This window comes from Hipposideros armiger, unplaced genomic scaffold, assembly GCF_001890085.2.
Source record: "Hipposideros armiger isolate ML-2016 unplaced genomic scaffold, ASM189008v1 scaffold_329, whole genome shotgun sequence".
Lineage (NCBI taxonomy): Eukaryota > Metazoa > Chordata > Mammalia > Chiroptera > Hipposideridae > Hipposideros > Hipposideros armiger.
Window position 1 is genome coordinate 1,329,690 of NW_017731679.1, and position 23,510 is coordinate 1,353,199.

At 39.3% G+C, this 23,510-nt stretch overlaps 1 protein-coding gene across 18 annotated transcripts in view; it reads right to left on the reverse strand.

Moving 5' to 3' along the window:
• The window catches only part of ELAVL2 (ELAV like RNA binding protein 2), a 160,272-nt gene that overhangs the window by 13,292 nt on the left and 123,470 nt on the right, over positions 1 to 23,510 (reverse strand). For all 18 annotated transcript variants that reach the window (XM_019660776.1, XM_019660783.1, XM_019660779.1 and 15 more), the window contains one exon: positions 869 to 1,022. In XM_019660776.1, coding sequence (XP_019516321.1) covers positions 869 to 1,022 — 154 coding nt within the window. The remainder of the gene's footprint in view (positions 1 to 868; positions 1,023 to 23,510) is intronic.

Consider the following 23,510-nt stretch of genomic DNA (forward strand, 5'->3'; position numbering starts at 1 on the left):
AGAGAGAATGAAAAAGGAGAGAGAATGAAAAAGGAGAGAGAAGAAAGAAACACACAAAAAAGAAGAAAACCTACTGATTTTCTTTTCAAAATCCAGCAAAATTTTAATGTGACTGCTTGAGTGTATGGCGCTACAGGTGATTTTCCCCCTTCATGCCATATTTCTCTATTTTCAATAGTTGTTAAAAGAGTTAAGTGTTGAATTGATAAAAAAATACCTGTACTTTATTTTTAAAATCCATAATCAAATCTATAGTGCTAGCTTTTCTTCAACTAAAAATTCAGCAGAAGCACTCCATTACATACAAAAGTTTTGCTAAAACATATTAGTTTTCTCATTTCCGTTTGGTTAAAAGTTACATTAAGCATAAAATACATGCTTAACATTCAAAATTTCAGACTCTCACAGATGCCCATACAACGCCGCATGGCCCTGGAAAACACCCTTAACAGCAATTACCAGAGCAGCTGTAGTGTAATCCTCCCTGGAGAAGTAGCTGCACACTGCTGCATTCAACTATGCTTCTCACAAAAATAGTTTATTAGGACTTCATCAGGAGGATAGGGGCTTTTTTCACGCGGCAGCTTGGAAACGAAGACTATAACATCTGCAAATTTGTTACAAGCCATGAAACAGGCTTCGAACCTGCACCTTCGGGGTGGGAATGACTCAAGCTCACTCACTATACTCCACAGTCTATTTTTAGCCATGCATCTTTATGAACAATTCCAGCAGAAAACTGGATTTTCGAGCCCCCGTATACCTTTGATGTGTTCTAGAGGCAGGATTGATCTATCAGAAGGCAGAATATGCCACAATCTGCCTGTGAGACGGCGTAAAGGGTTATCCAGAGCGGCTGCCTACTCACCAGTGACCTGGTCAACAAGAATACGAGAAGTAATAATGCGTCCATATTGTGAAAAAAGCTGTTCCAGCTCCTTCTGGGTCATTGTTTTCGGAAGTCCACTGACGTACAAATTTGCATCTCTGATAGAAGCTGAACTTGGGCGAGCATAGGAAACCTGGAAAAGGTAAATACAATTAAACATGCATGCTAATTCGTTTACCTCCCTTCAGAAACTCAAAGACTGCCTCAAGTTGGTTAGCAGCTTTTCCATAAGGAGCGTACAACAAACAATGAAGTTAAAGCAAGCCCAGCGTGAACTGTTTTATGTTTTACTCAGTGCTGAAGAAATTCTCAACAAATGGGAAATGCCATTTTCCTGGGTGGAGAGAACATTCACCCCCAGACTTGTAAGTTTCCAAACAGGCCAGTGAGGCACACAGCACAGGGCTACTCACAGTTAATAGGTTGTCCTCAATGGGGCCAACCCCCTAACCTAGGAATTTAGGCTCAATCAAATGATTAACCTTAAAGACTCTAAATGCATCTGATATTTTTGTGACCTGTTTTCGAGCCTCTCCCATCTCGGGGGCTGGTGGTGCCACAGTTCTAAACAATTTACCCTGTTATAAGTATGCCCTTCTGATGTATTCTGAAATAACTTTCTATCTCCCATGAATTCCCACAAATTTAAATATGTGAATGAGCTGTTCTCTCCCGACTCCATCATCCTCTGTTTCAAGTCTTTATAACCCTGATCTCAGAAGATCTTAAGTCCCTTTACTGACTTCACTTGCCAATTTATGTACCCTTTCAAAAAGCTTATCTTTTTAGATACAGTATCCAAAATTCTACAAGGATGGAAGACAAAGTATATTTGTCCAAGTATATTTGTTTATAATCAACATTCTTCACATAAGCTCCATGTGGGAGGGAACTGCAGCTGTCTCTTATCACGGTATCCTCAGCATCTTGGCACATGACAGACGCTCGAGTATTTGCTGAGTAAAGACAACCTCACACCCCACTGTCCCTATGGGCCCACAACAGCTTACTGGGCCAAAGCACTTCAGGGACAGTTCATCACGTCATTGAGACAGACCTTGCCCAGACTGTAATAGATGGCTCTTTGACTACAATCTATCTCTGCCGTGTGCCTTTCCTGACCACATTCTCTTTGGTTTAACCGTAAGCACTTCGGGACTACCTGCAAAGAAAGAAATTTCACAATATACCCCCATCTTCCAGATCATACATAAAAAAGGCAAATGGGTCTAACTCTAGGATTGACTTGCGGGGGGGGGGGTATCATGATATGATAACTTTGGCCTGCTCATTTTATCTATTAGTATCTACTTTTCTTCTAGTTCATTGCTTATTTAAAAATAATTTTTTAAAAACCTAACTTTTTCATTTAAACAGCTTTTGATATGAAATATGAAATATTTTCTCCATGGTTTAAATTATGCCCACAGATCCCTATGCTGTGACTTTTTTCATGTGTGCTTTCCAAGGGGGGCGGGGGCTGGGGAGAAAGCAAGCCAGGTTTTATACTACTTTATGAAGGTCTTGCTATCTTTCACTCCTTCCCTAATAGTATCAACATTTAATACTCTTATCCTTTATTCAGGAAGTTTGCTTTTCCCTAATAGTATCAACATTTAATACTGTTATCCTTTATTCAATAAGTTTGCTTATCATCAAGTGAAAATACACCTGTTGTCTCAAGGCTACATTTGGGAGTCACATTAGCCCTGTCCTGGCCTACAGACAAAAGGAATTTGGAACAGTGGTGGAGAGAAGACAGATAACGCTTCATGTAGTACTCTTTTTTCATTATGCCTACACCTGTAAGAACAATGAACTTGAAGAACTACAGTGTAAGTGAAAATAAGAAGTCTCTTTACTAGGAAATGAAGAAATGAAGGAAAATTCCAAGTGACCACCAAAATAATGTGAATGGAATCTAGTCTTGGAACTGCTATAAGCTGATAAAAACACGACACCAATGAATTATACATGCATTCTATGATGTGAATACATGAAGAGCCCATTTCTTTTCTAAAGTACAATTCTCAATTATCTGGGTAAAGCTAAAACTCTACCGCTCGGACTCCCCTGGTATCTAATGGACTCCAGGGCTTTACTTCAGGGGCAGGGAGCTCTCAGCATGTCAGCTGGTACTTTGCTCCAGGTCATGTGAACATAAGTGTTCCTTTTATGAAGAGCCACTTCCCATGGGCGACAGAATAAGCATCTGTACATTCTCAAAGTTAGGAGGCTAACTTCCTATGACTGACAAAGTAGGCAGTGGGGCAGGCAGCCCCTCCATGAGCTCAAGCATGCCATGAAATAACTTAACAGTAGTTAAAGGTGCCAGCTCTCTAACCAATGTGCCTGGCCTCAAACTTAGGTTCAATTCATTCAGGGCTCTATGAACTTGGACAAATTCTTTAAGTCTACTACCACATAACTGTACCTTCTTTATATGGTTATTATGGAATAATTAAATAAAATCATCTCTAATGCACATAAAATGCTCAGCACAGGATCTGAAAACCTGGGTGGCTCTATCAAAAATATTATTTACCTCTATATGCATCTGAAAATGTAGGTAAAGGCCCAGACTATTAAACATGAGAGTAACCTGAGTCCATAACTGTGTTGCAGAATAATATACTCATGCAGTGACATTTACTGCTTTGTGCATTTCAGAGGAGTGTGGGTGGAGTGTTTTAAAAGTTATCCTAAAATATATTTAGGAAAACCAGTTTATATTTAGTGCTTATATAAAAGCTTTGAAAACATACTTGGGTCAGTTATGTTATCTGCCTTTATTTTCCATTCAATGTCCAGTCTTTTGGTTCACATTGCTTCTTTAATTCCCAGCCTGTGTAGACTATGCTTTCTTATTGTCTATATTCTTGATGCTCTCACATGCAGGGCCTGGATCCTGGACGGACTGTCCCTCCCCGAGAGAGCTAATTCCTAGAGATAATAAATGACTCCCCTGTGAGCACACTGCTGGTGTACAAACCAGTCCATCCTGAGCCCACACCCCATCTCCTTTATCCAACTCCCACACCCCAAGCCAATATTGCTCCTGCCTCCATCAGGCCAAGGATAGGTACCAGAGAACTGGGGGCAATCCCCATAGCGCAGGGCCTTCCAAAAGAATTCAGACTATCCAGTGCTAAGCTTACTTGGCACACCCTGCCCTGCCTCGCCCTTTCCTTCCCACAGAGCCCCAGTAAAGGCTCTGGGCCATGACTCTGGGCCTCTCTCCCTCCCACCCCTACCTCCTGACCGGCCCTGGTGCTCCCCCACGAGGTCCTGCATGGCATGTTGTGCCTCCTGTTCCTAGAGACCAGTGAGTGTAAACTTCATCCTCCCTAACAATCACTTCTATGTCTGCAGGTCTTACCATCCCTGATTAAAGCAAATCCTGGGGCCATTTTAGAACACAGCCACATGAAAAGGGCTCCGAGAACCAATAACAAACCTCCTCAAACAGTATTTTTCAGTAACTCTGTCAGTGATATGGTTCCCATCAACATAGGCAGGACAGAGATGACTACACTGCATGTAAACTCAGGGTGGGAACAAGTAAGATTTCCATCTAGCTTATACTTAGGAGCTTCTTAAGAGACTTCACTGGCAAAGCATTTTCAAACACAGTATCATGTCCGTGCCTCACAACAACCCCGTGAGGTAGGTAGCGCACCCGTCTGTATTTTACTGCTGAGGAAACAGTACAGACAAGGAAAATAACGTGCCTAAGGTTATATACAATCTGAATTCTGGATTCGATGCTGATCTTCCAACCCCGTGTTCTTGTCTACTTGTCCAGTTTTTTTGCCACAAAATCACGCTATAGTAACTAGCTGATCAGTGCACATGTTCTGAGAGTTTGGAAAAATTAAATGAATCTTGGCTGTTTTCTACACATACACAGACACACACACAGTGAAACTGAGCACAGCAGGAAACAGGGTGGCACTGGAGTTACTTTATTTTAGTTTCCATTAATATTTTTTTAAAGTAACTTTTCTCAAGAAAGGATGAGTGGCCACTAACTGGGATTATCTGGAGAAACAGCACATCTTTATTAGGATTCTGAAATTCACTTTATTACTTTCTAATTCTTAGATTGTAATTAAATGAGTAATGTACCACCCCACTTCACCCCTGCCCACTTTATAAAAAGATGAAAGGAAACTGTCCTCCTCCCAGACCAAAATGCTGTGTCTCACCCCTGCACCTCTGTCATTTCTGGGATGAAAAGAGCTCCCTTTCCCCTGCTCTATCAAGGATATCACTGTCACCAACATCCTCGCTACCAAGGGGGGGGGTGGAATATATATATATATATATATTTATATATTTATATATATATAAAATCTTCTTCTTCTTCTACCTCAAAGAATTATAAACAGAAAAGGTACTCAGACCAAGGTAGGGAGAAGACTTGCAGTGGGATAAGGACTTACACTTTGGAGATTCAAATCAGCTTCCGGACCAAATTTTGCATCTGGCAATTCTCCACTGGTGCCTTGCTTGAATACTCACATGGAGAACCACTCTTGGGCTATCTTAAACCCCACAGTGTTAAGTCTATCTTTGTGGTTCTTCAAGACTAAAATCCCTTGGAGAAGAGCCAAGGGATGATTTTGTTTTATGGCAAATTCTGTACTAGAAACACTCCAGTACAATGAACCTGCAGCGTATGTCCCAGGGGGTCAACACAGCCTCTTTCTTCACCAAGTGTAAGCTGTTCTTCAAACTACGTTTGCTGGATTCATAGATGGGCTTGGATTTTAAATTTTCACTGCCATTTAAAAAAGTGAATATTTAATACCTGAGAAGCAAGGTTATGAAATGTCAAAACTACTAAGTGAAGGATCTAATTTTAAGAGGCAGCCAGAGAGTCTGCAATTTAGATATTTAAAGATGATACAGGGAATACAACACTGAACACCAATCTACTCCAATGATAGCAATTTAAAAGTCAGGTTTACGCTGGAATTTCTCACAACCTTACAAGTGATATAATAAACACAGACAAGCAATACTGAGATTACTTGAGGGGAAAGGAAGGAAGGCAGTTAGAAGTACTAGGCAAATAAATGCTCTAGGCAATGGCTTCTCAAATTGTTCTTCACAAATGAGATCAGACTGGACAAAATAGAGATAAAAATAGATTTATCAAAGTAATTAGATCTCAAAAGTGGGATAGTTTGAAACACAGCATATTTCTTATAATTAAAAACTCATTTCTTCATCAGCAACTAAAACTAATTATACATTAAAAACTCAAGGACAAGTAACACATATGAAGAATGAACTATCAAAACACAAGTTAGTCAAAACACAAAGAATTAAAAGGAACAGAAATATCTTATGGATAAGCACTAGTACTTTATTAAATGTACATAATAAAGTTTAAAGTCCCTGTACATCACTTTCAATACAAATCCATTTAAATGCTCCTGCCCCAAAACACAACTGCTCTCAGTTTCTGATTCATCAACGGAAAGATCAGGGACAGTGGGCATTACTACCTAGAGATTACGGTGATATGGTCTATAAATGAACAAAGCAAATCCTCTTGATTAAACTAAGGGCATTTGAAAAATCTCCCACTGGCAAGATCACCACTGAACAACTTCTATCACTTGTCAATTACTGACCCAGGACTCCAAATATCCTGAAAATTAAGATACCTGCCACTTCAGACTTTTTTGAAAAGCTCCATTCAATCTCTCCAGCTCAAAGGAGTGGACATGGTCATAGTTGTGTCTATTTACACTGAAGAGTTAATAGCTGTTCATATAAAAAAAATGGAGCCTTGATGGGACTGTCTGAAATAGACACTATCGCTCAATGAAAGTTAGCCCTGACTCTGGTAGGCAATACCAAAGGTCTTGTGACAGTATTAAGGCTTTACAGACAGGTGACTACAACAGATCCTCCCAGAAAGCTCAGAAGTACAGAGAAGGATGTGATCTCTAACCACAATTCAGGCCACAGACCTCAAAATTCACCCAAAAGAACGAAGCGTACTTTGATCCACTTCTAAATGCAAAACCCTACCAGGAACAGGATTCAAACACACATAAAGGTATAGACTTATCACAGTCTGAGATCAGGTTTTACCTAAAGACAGGCATGTTTCACAAAGGGTTGCAAATGAGCAAATCTGAGAGAACAGAGCCTACTGAAATAAATCCATCAAAAATTAGAGATTAGCTCTAACAAAGGTTTTAGAGCTAAAAGGAACAATCTCATCTAACAGGAAGGCTTAGAGAAGGTATTCTAAATCAGGGTGGTTTCCTTTAATAGGCATTCCAAGGCACAGCATTTAGAAAACTACATCAATGGGAATTACATATGGAACCTCAAATTTTATTGAGACTGGATTTATTGAATTCTTTAAGTCTACATAAAGACTGTGTTAATTCAAGCGAGTAGTTCAGAGGTACCACGGAATACATTTGATAATGTTATGCTCAGCTTAAATTCCCTCAGGGGCTCCCTAATGTTTTAAGATTAATTTCAAAGGTCTGAGTCCTTTATATTTAGGACACTGACTACATTTTCTATATAAACAGACACAACCTTCGATAGTTTCCCAAAACTTTCTGTCTCACTTCCCTGTCTATATCCAAAGACACCAATCAAAAAGTTGGGTGGAGGATTCGGGGACTTTGGCTCTGTCAAGGGGTTTTTTGTTTATACCACTGGCTGCAACAGAATCTTAAATCATGCAAATTTCTAGCAAAATGACAGTTACTGGGAGGGTGATCAGACATTTACAAGGAAATACCAGAAGAGATATGCAAGAAGGTAAGAACCTTAGCTTTGCTAAACAGTTTCCTACATACACGTAAGAAAACCTGAAATACATCAAAATGAGTCATTCCCTTAGGACAGTTGACTGTATTTCTTCTTGCCTGAGAATTACTTAGGAGATGTGTAAGAAAAATCTAAGAGGGGTAGGTGAAGGGAGTTGAAGAGAAAAAAATAAAACTAACAATCCTGAGACTAGTGCTCTATACCAATTAAATTAAAATGTACCTAGAATACTCAGAATCTCTTAGGTATCAAAGATGCCCACTTAGTTTTTATTGCATACCATTTAATAGAAAGGGAAAAAAGCAACTGGTGGTTTTATACTAGATAGACTTCCCAGCTTCATAGCATGTTCAAGTTTTAGTGCATCATGAAATACACTTCAAAGCACTCGAGTCTTATATCCAATTTAAAGATGAGGCTAAGAATAAGTAATGTCATCAATGATCATAAACGATGTTAAAAGCAATACCCAAACTACTGAATAGTCACAAAACAACACAAGTATTCTGGTTGTAAGAGTTGTAACTATGCCAACTAATCATAAACTGGAGACTAGGCAAATTAGATTTCCCTTTTTCACACATCTTCAATTCGGCCTTTGAAAAACTTACACCAAGCGGGAATTTATTAAATGCTACCCAAAACAGTTTCATCCATGTGTATCAATTAAATGAGGGTCCAAATAGGCTGTTCTGACATCTTTATTTTTTATTAAAGTGCTGTAGTTGGCAGATCCTATCTGCCCTTTTGTTGCTGTTTCTGCTTGTCTACAGGACAGCTGGTTCATCAAGGGCTCTCAGGCTGATCAAGAAAGCAGGGAGTCAATCCATGGTAGGGACATTCTTGAAACGCAACTCAGAAAGGACACGCATGTCTTCCAAATTCCTAAAGCCCTCTGCATGGAAAGAACTTAAAAAAACACAAGCAGAGCAATGGTAAGGATATGGCCTCTGAAGCAGGGGGAGGGTAGGTAAATCAAATCTACTGCAGTGGTAGTGGGCCAGTCATTCCAAGATCTAAGAAGGAACCTGTCAATCAAAATGTCCCATATTCCATTTCCAATCCTATGCCTTCACTTAGCCCATTAAAATTTTAGAAAGTGATTGCACTAAAGTGGCACATACACAAAAATTAGACGGGAGGTTCAGTTGTAACCAGCAAAGAGTCCATCTCTACCTTCTCGGCTTTAGGAAGTATCAGCAACGGTTACGAACGCAGACTTCCTTACTTTTAACATTAAAAATGAGAAATGCTCCTGTATTTATTTGTCCACATAATCTTTAGAAATATTAAGTAAATAAATAGGAGGCAGAGGAGAATCTGTTATTACTAGTGAAGCTCTGGCCACAACAGAGCATACTCTGAACTAACGGCCAGAAACTAGTACTTGTAGTAGAGTCCTCCTCAGTAAAGGAGTGAGAACTTAGGGCAGGGAGTCACGCAGAGCTAGGTCCGGGTCTTGGCTCTGTGGCTTACTAGTTATATAACTTGGGAATCATTTCCTTAGGTCCTTTGAAACCTCTATTTCTTTATTTGTAATTTCATGTTTCATAGTCCTTACCTCACAACAACCTTACAAGAGTTAAATGGAATAGCAAAACTATTAGCACAGAGCTGGAGAACCACAGTAATGTTTTAATCATAGTATAATGATTTCATGTATATAAAACCACAACAATACAGATAATGGCAGTCCCTAACATTTATTAAGTGCTTCCCATATGCCAGGCATTATTCTGGATATTACAGGTATTATTACTTCAACTGATCCTCAGAAGTGCATGATTTGAGTATTATTACCAGTGCCTCCAATTTATGAAGAAAAAAGTCAAATATAACTATTATACTGAGATCAGGTAAGAAAACACAAGCAGGGAGGCTTGGCACAAGGAAGATGTGTTGTATTTTAACAGAAAAAGAGTTCCAAGATTAAATAAATAAGGCTTTTTCCAAATCCATGGCAGTTATCAAAATTAATTCTTATATGAATCATTACAATTTGTAATTACAATATGACAAAGTATTACAAGTATTTTGTAAGATAATGGCCAATGAGTGTGTTGGAAAGCCTGAAGCATGAGGGAAAGGCTGCCTTACTGTCAACACAGAGTCAACACCCAAAATCTTTAAATGTGCTGATACAAAAGGCCAACTTAATTTTATTTCTCCAATCAAACTACCACGTATTAAATCCTCCCCCATCTGCATTCTCTCTCACAGAGATCTGCTAGAGCCTAAAGTGAGATGTAGGATGCGAAACAGAGAATACATTTTGGGGAGACAGTGGTAGAAATAATAGGTGGACTTCATGGAATAGAGCACCTCACTTTAGATTAGGGTGACATGTAAGCTTCTGATGTGGAATGGGCGACCAGTCACCATGCAACCAGCCTGATGACAAGGTGATTGTACAGTATGAAAAAATACTAAGAAGGCTACATTAGTAAGTAGTATTGTGAAGTTTTCATTTTAGACACTTTCATTAAATAAAGAGGATGCCAAAAAAAAGTATAGATTTTACAAAGGAAAAAACTGTATTAAAATTGTAATACTCAATATATATAGATAACAAAGGATGAATACAAGTCACGTTTGACTTCTACTATTATAAGAGGTGCTCCGAGTGGTTACCATCAGCGTCCAGGCACTTCTGAATATGGCAAACTGCTGCTTGAGCAACGCTGACCAAAGTGTCCAGTTGTATACATTTTTTGGGGCCCCCAAATGGCACCGCCGGTGCACTATGAGGACATTAGAGAGACCTACAGGAGGGAAGTCTCAGTACTTGGTACTCGATACTCAGGTATGGTTGGGGCGGCTTCAGCACTGCAGACTGCCTAATAATGCCTCCTCCCAGGGTAACGGTCCTGCCATTCACTCACAAAGCTTTTACATTATTATTATTAGTCTTTCAGCTCCTAGAGGGCTGAAATTAATTCCTATGCGGATGTTGACCCCCACCCCCCCACCGCCAACCCCTACCACCCCCCACACACACCAAGTAGGCACTCCTATATCTGCTCAGTGAATATTTTCCATGGCCTTCTGCAGGGCTATTTCTGAAATATCTCTTGGGCAAGATGATTACAAGGTGTGACACTTAACCAAACAATCTGGCTTTTTATGCTTCACTGGAAACAATACAAGTTAAATTGGATTACAGGAAAATAGACGTACTTATCCACTTCTTCAAAAGCCATTCTCCAGTGATGGCTTCTTAAGGGTTCTTTCAAGGTTCTGAAACTTCATCAGATGCAATCTCCAACAAATGCCACACTATCACAATTTTACCTCCAAAAGTAAAACTTACAATTTAATTTATGCAATATTTGAGCATCTACTATATCTAAGGTGCTGCTGACAGATTAAAATGCTGAGTTAGAAAGTTCAGCCTAAGGAAGGACCACACACTGCCTGGTGTAAGTAAACTGGAGCTATTTAAAAATAAAAGCCAATTGGTGCTGGCTGGTAATGCGTGGAAGAAGAAAAAGGCTCTCAACAAGCGAATTTCGGTGTAATTTCACTTAAATTGTGAATTTTTCCTTCTTTGAGTATGTAGAGCAGGTTTCCACTCTTTCTTGTAAGCAATCTATAGAAACTTCCTCGCTCAGAATTTATAAATAAAGGCTAAGTGTTCTGCAAGGTGCTAGGAAGACAAATATGTCTGTTCTCAGAAAGCAGACCACAAACAGGAAAGGTAACGTGCAGTAAAAAATAAATGCTTTTATTTATTGCCAACTCAAACTTGGTAAATGATAGTGGTATAGAGCTGTGCAGGCAGAAGAGAATGACCAAGGCATGAGATAAGAATTAGATTTGTGTATTCAAGGATGAAGAGCCCAGCTGAGCCAAGATAAAAATGTCTGTAGAACAATGATAACACTGGAATAGTGAGCCGGGGCAGATTCTAGAGCCCTTAAACGTCACAGTGAATCTTTATGAGGAGAGTGACAGTATACAGAAATGCGTATGTCATATACGTATACAACATGATGGGAGATCACTTTCCCATCAAATACCAAGATGAGGAAAATAGTGAAAATCAGTGTGGCAACAAAGAAGCTAATTTAAATACCATCGACAGTAAGTTTCCTTTTGTTCTATAAAAGGATGGAAAACAGCTTCGGTACAACGTTCGTTCAGCTACCCAAGTCTTCTCTGACCTACTTAACACATACAATAAGGAAAATATAATGATCCTATCTCTGTGTGGACACTAAATACTCCATAGAAAAATTTCCTCTTGGTACCAGTTGTAAATACCTTAAATGAGTCTCATAGGCCACCATGGATCTTTGCAGAACATGGCAGATGTGTCCATTAACAAATGAAAAATTCATCCTCACAGTTCTTATAAGTTACGTCTTCACTAAAAATGGATACATATAAAATACGGAGCTAGGTTTAATCAAATTTTCCTACCAATCGTTTCTGTAGAAGGTTATTACTTGATAAAATAAGTACACTTTATAGTTTTCAGATGTAAGTTTCTTCCAAAAAGTACATGTCACATAAAGGCATCTCTGTGCCTCTGAATGAAACATTTCTTCATGTGTTAATACCTTTCTTCTTTCTCCGCCTGGTGAACCCCATTTTGTAAAGCCCTATCACCTTTGACACCACTGCAGAGGCCTCTTGACAGCCAGTGACATCTCCATTTCCACTGCACTCATCATTCACTTATCATACATCCAAATAATGCTCATATAAATAAGTGCTGTCACCCTTACTACACAATGATATCAAGGACAAGTCCACATCTTGTTATATTTTAGCACTGCTCCAACATTTAGCAAAGCTGACTGGTATATACTAGGCACTCAAAATACTTGCAGAATTAAGGACTTATTTACCGGTAATTATGCACAGGAAGCCCTATCCAAGATTGTATAGCCATGATTGTATAGTTTTAGAAAACAATTTACAATTAAATGTTATTTAGTATTATGTCTGGTATCTTCGCCCTTTTGAAAGGGGTGGGAAAAGGAGAGGAAAAAAACACATGTATGATGGACATTATTAACTTTTAGAGCACATGACCTTCCCTACAAACTTAAAAGACTGACCATTGGTCTTATTATGGTTCCATACCCTGCTGGGATGCGATTCTTAAAGATGAAATAATCAGTTTTAATAAACCTTTAACGTACTTCAAAAAATTATTCATCAAACTTCCAAAGGAAAATTCCTAACAATTTCTCTTCTTTAAACAGAGGATATTTTATTTCCACAATCCCCCTTTAAACACTGCTGTAAATATAAAATAGTCTGCAACCCATACTTATACAGCCATACATCATTTTGTTGCATTTTGCTTTATTATGCTTCACATATGTTGCATTTTTTACAAATTTAAAGCAAGATCCTCTACCAGCAAAAAAGATTACTATTAATTTTCTTATGGTGGTCTGAAACCAAACCCATAGTATCTGCAAGGTATGCCTGTATTACAAGTAAACCACAATAGCCAAGGTTTTAGTGTTTTCAGGCCTGATTTGACATAACTGTCAGACATCGAGAGAGAGAGAGAGAGAGGTATGTGTACACACACACAAGCACAAAAAAGTTAGGAAACCAACTCTCAATCAAGGGTAGCCTGTCTTTGGTAATCCTCAATCAGTACAAACTACATATCATGTTTTTAAAAAGGGACGTAACAGGAAATATTCTGGATTGCCTATGACATGTCTTATCTCTCAAATGGGCCTACAGAGAAATTTGTGTGTGAGATACATACATACATATATACAAGGGGTGTCAAAAAAACATACACACTTTTTAAGAAAGGAAAACTGTATTAAAACTGCAACACTCAATATCTACCGACAACAAAAGATAAATACAAATCACATTTGACTTCTGCAATTACAAGAGATGCTCAAAGTGGTTACCATCAGCATCCAGACACTTCTCATTACAGCAAACTACTGCTTGAACGTTGACCAAAGTGTCCACTTGTATACATTTTTTGGCACCCCCAGTATATAACACATATATACGTGTAAGCATGATAAAAAGAAAAATGGATAATAAAAATATTATTATAAGCCATTCCCAGAGCCAAAGAAAGTTTTACCTACACATATTTTGTGGACCTGACCTAAGTTATACAAATGTAAGAAAATTTATTCACTAGACAATTGAAAAAGGATAACCCCTAAAACATTACTACATGTTTTATAACTTCAAACCTACCAAGATATTTTTCTCTCAACATGATTAGACCTTAGAGAATAATCACAGGGAAAGCTTTTTTAAATGAACTGATTTGCAGGACTAACAGTCTCATTCAAAGACAATCCCTCATTCTCCAAATATCTATTAGACACCTGAGCTATATATCACCCCCAAACAGCTTTAACAGAAAGTAATTACTGTGTTTCTAAAGCCTTTTGTATGACAGTTGTGAAAGTTGTACGAGAGAGAGGGTTTTTAAGGAAAACACCAACAAATGCAACTGGACACAATGAAGAGACCCTATCATTCACTGCCATTCATAGAACTCCTCCAGAAATTTAAAGAGGAGTAGTAAGGAGGGGACAACCACCTTTACCTCTGATGCAAGACAAAATGTTCTCCTGCTTCAGATGCGTGGCAGCACCTCACTTTACTTTTGAATCCATTCCTGTGTATTTAATTACACTGGCGGGAGCACCTACTGGCCGGGCTCCTAGCCCTTTCCCTAGGTCTGCTGATTGATAGCATCAATAACGTTCACTGGCTGTAATTAAACCGCCAAATAGTATCCCCTTTGCCACTGGGTAGATCAATGTTCTTTAATACTCAGAGAACAAAGTACAAAGGTGAGAGGGGTGTTTTTAGCCCTCACCTTCACAGTTCATTTGACTTTGTGCGCCAGAGTAGTTTGCAGACAATGCATATTTCACAATTCCCCCAAGACACTGGTTAATGAAGAAGAACTAAGGGAAATCTTGCAAGTTGGTGATGATTACTTATTAACCCATTTTTGCAAATCTGAGCAGAACAGAAATATTCTAAGTCATTTGGCAATACTATACACTGCTTTCACATAGCTTTGGGACAAAATTCAGTTTATATGTCAAAAGTTTTATAAATTAGGTTGACATACAGTATTTTTTTCCTTCAAATATTTATAACATGCTATGTGGAGGGGTTCTTATGATAATAGAGCAAATTTCCATTTATTCAAACCCTGATTAGAAAGTTCAAAAATATACAGATACTGGGGAGGGGTGGGACAGGAGTGTGGTTAGGAGCCTGTAGATATGAGTCAAATTTTAATTGCTTTGTAAAAGCAACTTCCATAATCTAAGGATTCATGACCATCCTGCATAATATTATTCAATTCCCAATCTCTATACTACAAAATACCCATTTTATATAAATGGGCCCCAGAAGAACTATACTGCAAATTCCCCATTCTCGGAATTGAATATTAAATGATGTTTATGTACTTGCAACGCTAAAAGTATTTAATGACATTCAAATGCTCTGCAAATGAGCAAATTGTATGTGTGTGAGAGACAGCGACAGAGAGTGAGCGAGAGAGAGAATATAAATGTATTATTTTTTTAGGTAAATCCAGTATTATATTTATTAAAAATACATGTCAGTCATAAACATTCTAGATACATTCTAGACCCCACAAATGAAAATCTTATTTACATATAGATTTGTTTTGAAACGAGCACCATAGACTTGTTTAAGTGCAAATCATTAAGGTCCACTAAACATCGGTTCTCAGGTCAGACCACCACCTGTTAAGAAGCACCTGTGGTGGCTATTAAAATGCAATTTCCTTGGCTTCACTCTGCAGATAATCAGATACAGTAGTCTTGATTGAGGTCCAGAAATCTGTATTTTATCAACAACCCTACCCCAATGATTCTGATAAACATTAAAGTTGTTGCAGTCCCTTATGTAGATGGATTTTAAATAGGTAAATCCTAAAACTGGGGTGCATTTGGGTTCCCTGGAGAGCTCATAAAAATTACAGACGTCAAGCTCTCCTCCTGCCTTCTGTCACTGTTGGTTTCCCAGTTTCCAAATAAGACAATTTCCCAGGTATCTTCCAAGTGAAGTATACGTGAATATAAATCACTAACAAATACAATAGAAAAGTAAAACAAAGCCCATAAAACCCATCCCAAGGTATTTCCAAACATCAGGCTGGCTGGGTGTGCCTCAGCTGGGTTTAAGGAGCCCATCAGCTTGGCCGCCTCTGCAAAAGGCTGGTGTGCTTGCTTCCGTGAGGTCAGAGCTTTCTAGGCGTATGAACACGGTCATTTGTAAAGCAAGCAGGAACCGGTGAATTTCTAGTCGTTGAACAGAATTTGTGGAAACGAAAGCTTTTTCTGAATTATGTTTCTAGGAGCAGGCGAGTGCCCTGCTGTTCCTTGCCCTTCCTGCTGCTCACCTGAAGGTCACGTCGAGACTCATTAGCAGCCCCAGGACCTGTGCAGGAAGGATTACACTTCTTATTCCTGTGCGGGAAGGTAACCTCACACTAATGACCACAAAACAGATCACATTAGCATGATCTATTGACTTTTTTTTTCAAAATCCACTTCTCTACATCATAGGATAACTCATTTTTAAAATAGCCAACAAAATTAAACCAAAGAACTAAATATTGTGACTCCTTTCTTCATTGTGAAAGTGGCTTTTTAATTCCTCCCCAGCTAGGTTTCTAAAATACAACTTTAATATAGAAAAGGAAGACTGAAAAACAACTGAATATTCTTAATCTTCTCTCTCTGAAACGAACAGGTCAGCACAAGTATTTCCTAACTCCAGATGTCAAGCAAAATGTTTCATAATGACCGTGTGTAGCCTGGCACCATCTCCACCAGTTTATACATGAGAAAACTAGACCGTGAGAACAAGGGCAGAACACACACCCAGGACCTGCAACTCCAGTTCCTGATGCAACATTCAAAGGAGCTCTTTAAATAAGCGGGGCAGGGAGGCAAACAAGTAACAGGTTTCCTGTACTGTGTTCAAACCACGCACAGCCCTCTCTCTTGCTTACCTGTAAATAATAGGTCAAACTTTCCAACGTAAAAACTCCACAGGTAATTCTGATATGGTACTTGTGGATGAGGACTGATGCTAAAGGCAATCACAGGAAGTCTGGCAGAGGTGGGAGTAAGAGAAAATGGGCCATACGTGCTTTTCGAAAGAGTCCACACAAATTTATAGAGACAAAACACGCTTTTCTGTAATTTTTAAACAAGCATCTATGAATCACAAGAAGCTTCCAGAAAAACATTCTTAAAGAATGGGTAATCTTCTATAAAACAGAGATTCAGAAAGTTACTCTAATAATTCTTTTACTGTCTCATTATCATTGAAATACTTAAATCGATGTTAACTCACCTATCTGCTATCATCTCCAGATACCAGTTTTCTTCTCAAACCAGAGGCCTGGCTGTCTCAGGTGCTCAGCCTGAAAGACGGCCGAGTTTTCTCACCACAAAGCACAGCTCCACTCACTCCCCCACACTTTATAGGTCTGATTCAGAAAGTCTCAAGACATTAAAAGCCCCAAATTAAGGTCCCCAAGAGAATGTCTTGTTTGTTTATAGTGGTATCTACAACCTGGCTCTAAACAGAACACTTGAATATAGATAATGTGAAGACAGAAATAAAAAACCGATAAAAGCTACAGGCATCAGTCAATGTGATATTCTATTTCTGGTCTCAGTAATACTGTTAGCAGTATCGTTTTTGAACAAGTCCCTTAACTTGAGCTTCACTTCACTGATCAAAGAGAGGATGTGCCTATGAGACTATTGTTTTTGCATGAATTTAGATAAGCAAAAGGATTTAAAAAGTCCTATGAAAATCTACAAAAAGCAGAGACAGCAAGGGATTAAGGGACCCTTCTTCAGAAATCAGCACACCTGTTTTACGTAACCTTTCAAGCCAGCTTGTTAGAATAGACTGAAGCCACCGAACTGACCTAGTACTGCTTGTCCTGAGTCATACACAAAAGACAACAAGCCCTACCCTACCCTTAAAGAGCAGTAGAGAAGTCAAGCAGACAAGTGTTAACAGTGCCCTGCAGAAATACCTCATAAAATGCCCTTTTATGAAACCGGCAGGAAAGGCGGAGGCATTCTTAGGTCATAAAATGATCTATAAACTCCCTCCTAAAAAAAGATGGGTTCAGTCAACTACTGAGACCCTCTCCCAACACCACTCTCCATGTCACAAGCAGGGATGGGCAGGAACAAGCTAGGACACTGCCACCAGGGACCCCCTTCCTGACCCTTCCCTCTGGTGCAGGCTCAACCTCCACTCCAACAACTGTGGGAAAATATATACAGAAAAGCTGTTCAGAGAATGCCCAGTTACCGCTCTCCGGGAATTTCCATCTGTATGTCTAATTCCCACTTTTGTGGGAACTTAGAAGGGGCAGCAGTAACATAACAGGTCTGAACCGGGGACAATCACGTCCTGGACCCTGCGACGCCATCCACCTATACTCTCTCGACCACCCTGGATGAGTAACAACCTCTGGGGCTTTTTGTATTTACAAACAAACAAAAAAATCAAAGCTGGAGATGGAGCAGTGTACAAAACACATGATGGGCATTATACAAATAGCACATTACTCAACAGTATCTGTTATTCCTCATTTCAATTAAGAAGTGTGTAAACTGGGCTCCAAATAGATATAAGAATTTTATTTAAATACATTGGATAGTTTCTAATAATCAGATGTAGCAATATACTGTTAAAAGTTGGCACGTGGCTCTAGAAAGCTCTAGACCATGGGGTAAAAATGAAGTGAGAAAAACATGCACTCAGTCCATTATTTTTAAAAAGGCAAAGAAATTGCTTGCTTTCCATTTTTGCCTCCACTCCTTGTACATACTTTTTGAACTTTTGTGTCCCTCCACAAACAGACCTCTGACCAGCGAAGTAGTTACATGACCAATTTAGGCTAACATCAGTTCATTTGAGGACTGTCCTGTAGACTATTACTTCCCAATTCTCCAAATCCAGTCGAAGAAAAAGGTAAGTAATAACCTACATGCACATTTTGAAACGAGGGGTACTTTACAGGAAATGCTTTCTAAATGCGTGAAGCCCACACTTCTACAAGCATCTACACCTTTGTACCTTCACAGAAAATAACATTAACTAAACAAGCCAAAGGAAAACCAGGGTGGCTTGAAGTGCCCAGAGAGATGTGGAATTCAAGTACAAAATACACCTCCTCCTCCTAATAACTACTCAAGCCCAGTTCCGTCACTGCTCTGCTCAGAACTCTTTGGTGGCTCTCCCTCACCTGCACCATAAACCACGACTCCTTGGCATGGCACACCTACCACATATGATCCCTGACTACTCTCAGGCTCGTTTCGGCATTACTCCCCAACCCTTGTTTCTGCTCCCGCTAAGTCACGTGGTTTCCTTAACACTGGCTTTCACACTTCCCTACAAAAGCATGAACTTTTGACATTACTGCTACCATAAAACCCACTTACCTCCAACACCCCAGAATGGTGCTGCAGATGTTGAGCAGAACACCAACCAGGGGGGGCAAGCTCATAGCCCAGGCTCCACTTCCTTCTCTATAGTGGGGAGTCCATGTATGCAGCACCCACAGAATAGATCCCCATGGTTGGGATTCAATTTTATGAGAGAACAACTTACAATGATAAATAAAATGCAACCCTACCCGCCAACGATCCTGTACCAAAAAGAAGGCTGAGCTAGAAAAGTGTTTCCCAGCACACACTTTACTGTGGCTGCTGAATTTCAACAGTGGTAGAGGGAAACAGTTAAAATTGTTCTCTCTCCAGGATAGGGTGCTACATTTCATCACTCACTAAATCATTCTGTATGATAAGTGTAAGTTCATTAAAAAATAGTTGCACCTTTTCTTAACAGGCAATTTGGCAGACCGTGGAAACTGTTAAAAAAAAGAAGAAATATTCTCAGCAATGAATGAATTCATTCATTTAACAGACATACATGGAAACTTAAGTAGTTAAAAGACCAAGATCTTAGGACGAGTTAAACCACTTCAGCAATGTCAGGGACGGTAAAATTTCAGAAATGTGGTTCTATATTCCTCCTATAAAGTCCATGCTAAACAGAAAAAAAAAGTCTACAAACATTTACTAATTGAGAAAAGGATACGCTAGTTAGGAAAAAATATACATTTAACAACAACAAAAGAAATTAAAAGCAATACAGTAGCTTGGAATAAAGGTTTATTAGCTTTACTTAATTACTCTAATAAACCAAACACTTTAAAGAATAGATATTACTATTTATAGTTAATATTCCAACTTTCTTTTAACAGAATTTTCCTTATGTGCTTAGTGGTTTAATAATTTTAATGTAAGAAATTTCATATTAATGTATATCAATCAATTTTTTTATTAAATGTATTGGGGTAACACTGGTTAATATTACATAATTTTCAGGTATACATTATAATTCAACATCTGTGTCCTCCACTGCGTGTTCACCACCTGAAGTCTAGTTTCCTTCTGTCACATATATTTGACCCCCTTTAACCTCTTCGTCCTCCCCCACCCTCTTTCCCCTCTGGTAACCACCATTCTGCTGTCTAAATCTCAGTTTTTTGTTTTGTTTGTTACTTTTTGCTTTATATTCCACATTTGAGTGAAATCATACAGTTTCTATCCTTTTCCATCTGATTTATTTCATTCAGCACAATACTCAAGAGTATCAATTAATTTTTAAGCAAAGGTAAAATTGAGCATGGTCTATGTCTGAATGATTAAAAAAACGATATATTTAATCAGAACTAAATTTAGGCACTTTTCCTACGCTGGTAATACTTGCAGACATGATTTTTACTTTTAGGGGGTACGGATGAGATGGATTCCTAGAGATAGTACCTATCAATAAAGTTCGATTTCTTGAAATAATAGCTCCTACTTTCCAGATAAAATACACCCATGTGCAGGAATAATTAAATTTCCAGGCCTGTTGTAGAAGACGGAGGAGCTGGGCGAGATGCCTGCGAGTCAAAGCATCCCTTTCACTGCAGGTGTAATAATCTATTCATAGCACTTGATGGGGGGAAAAAAACAAAAAAAGTCTGTAAGCATTTTTGAGAATGATTTTACTCTGCTGATCATGAATTTAAGAATGATACTATTGAACTAGGCAAAAGGTCAAAAGTAGTGGCTTTAAGCCATAAATGTTTCTGGAGTATTTTATTTTTTATTATTAGTTTCAGGTGTACAGAACAATGCAATAGTTATCCTTTTCACCCCTCAAAAGAAACACCCCCTCCCCCGATACCATGCTTATCTACTACAATTCCATTGACTCCATTCCCTCTCTACTCCATGTCCTGTGAATATATGTATATATAATTATAGTTGACATACAATATTATTCAACATCAGCAGGAGTATTTTTAGATGTCATCAATACTGTATTTAACACCCTCTAAAACCAAAATGGATAGAGAAATAACATGAAGACTGAACACAGTAATCATAATCACTGATGCCCTGAATAGTCTACAAGACCCAGGGTTCCTACGGGGACCAGAGGGCTCTGATGAGAATCTGCGCCCCCACCCCCACCCCAGCACATGAGATGCCCCCACAGCACTGCTGTCTGAATTGTATATGTGCTGCCTTTCACTATCCTTCCTAATATCAGAAGTTAAAAACATTGCAATACTCACATTTTATTTACCAACTCAATATTAGAGACAAAGTGGGCAGGCTTTACCCATCTTGACTGCTTCCCATGCAGTTCAGAGATAGTGTGACGTCACCAGCAAGGTAAGCTGCTGGTACATCCCCCCCACCACGGAAAAAAGTGATCCTTAGAAGAGAAGAACCACCCTGAGACTTTAACAAATGAATGCTACTACTTAAAATAAATACCTTTCTAAATTAGGCGAAATTATTATTAAGTTGTTTTAATTTCTAAGTCGCACTTTTTAGAAAGTGAAGACTCTATTAACTACTTTTTACTCCAAATGCGAAACAATTATTCAGCATGTTCAAGGAAAAGCAAGGTTAATATTCCGGCTACAAGAATTATCCACAAGAGGATTATAAAGGTAAAAGCTGAACTTTGCATGCAAAAATATCGGATATTTAGGGCCAGCAGAATGGCGCATTGGTTAAGAGCTGGCTTGGGACGCCAGAGGACCCCGGTTCAGATCCCACACATGAGGGCCAGTGACACTGCCCTCTACAGCTAAGATGCTGAACAACAGCTCAACCTGGAGTTGGGCTGCCATGAGTTGCCGGCAGCAGCGTAGGCTGCAGCCACTGCTGCAGTGGGTTGCCATGGGCTACCGTGTGTAGCCAGCAGCCAGCGTGAGCGGCCAGCAGCCACAGTGAGCGGCCGTCCAGAAGCCGGCGACTGATCTGCCTCACCTGGGAAGAGAGCAATGATGGCGCCAACTTGGGCCAGTGAAGCAATGTCCTCCACAACTAGACTGAAGAACAAAAGGATAGCAACTTGTCTGTTTCCCTTCCCCCAATCCCCCAGCGCTGTTCCCATCCCCCAATTCCTCAATAAAAATCTTTAAAAAAAAAATCGAATATTTAGAAAATCTACCTATTCAAAAGCGTATTTTTTGATGGTTCCTAAGTTTTGGCTAGGTCTTAGACCTAGCTGTGACAAATTGCCTGGGATGCATTTTTTTGTTTTGTTTTGTTTTTAAAGATTCCTGTGTCTCCCCTCTGAACACTTATCTAATAGATCTGACATGAGCTCCAGATGTGTATTAGTAACTCACTCTCCTTGTGATTCTGATGCAACCAATTTTGGGAACAACTGCTTTAGGATCTCATAGGGCCTGAGGGACTTTGCTTTACTCATTGCAGAAATGCTGAATATTTGTCATTTATTCAACACACCATCCATCTACTGCACAAAATCCTACTGGGCTACTGCTATTAGGAAGCCCCAAGAGAAACTGCTAAAACCTTTCACAGCATTTGATTCGCTGTTTCAGTGTTCGGGTAACTAGGAAGTTTACCAAATGCACACTAAATGCTACATGGTTTACAGAAACCTGAACTTAAGGAAAACACAAACACTTGCATACCTGTATATAACGTATATATTAATCAATCTACTGTAGCTTTCTGAAGAAAAGTATGGTGTCACAGCAAGGGCTTTGGTGTAAGTATCAGGAGACAAAAATTTGAGTCACAGCTCTATCTTTCACTGCTTGGTCTTAGCTAAACTGTATGACTGGTCTCGGCTCTCTCATGGCGGGCAGAGGGTAGTGCTTAGGTCTAAATTATATGTGGATGCCTTCAATCCCAATCACTTCTGTGATTTCTCATGGATAAAAAGAACATACTTCAAATAAGGAGGAACCCAACCTGACTTGGAATAACCCAGCAAGGCAGCAGCGGAAGGAAAGCCTTCATTCAGATGGGCTCCAAAAGGTGGTGCGGCCACCATTCAACTACAATGAGTGGGAAAGGGGATGCCAGGAAGCGGAGCTCTATGAGCATATGTGCAGAGGCGGGGGATGAGATCAGCTTGCAAGTGAAGAGCCATCCGTACTACTGTGGAGAACACTAATTACACCGGGTCACTCCACAGTTAAGCCAAATGACAGGGTAAAACAGTAGGGAAATACGAGAGAATTTTGAGTGAGATGTAACATGAGTAAAGTGTTATTTATTTTTTTTTAAAGATTTTATTGGGGAATTGGGGGAAGGGAACAGTACTGGGGAATCGGGGAAGGGGAACAGGCCAAGTTGCTGTCCTTTTGTTCTTCAGTCTAGTTGTGGAGGACATTGCTTCACTGGCCCAAGTTGGCACCATCATTGTGCTCTTCCCGGGCGAG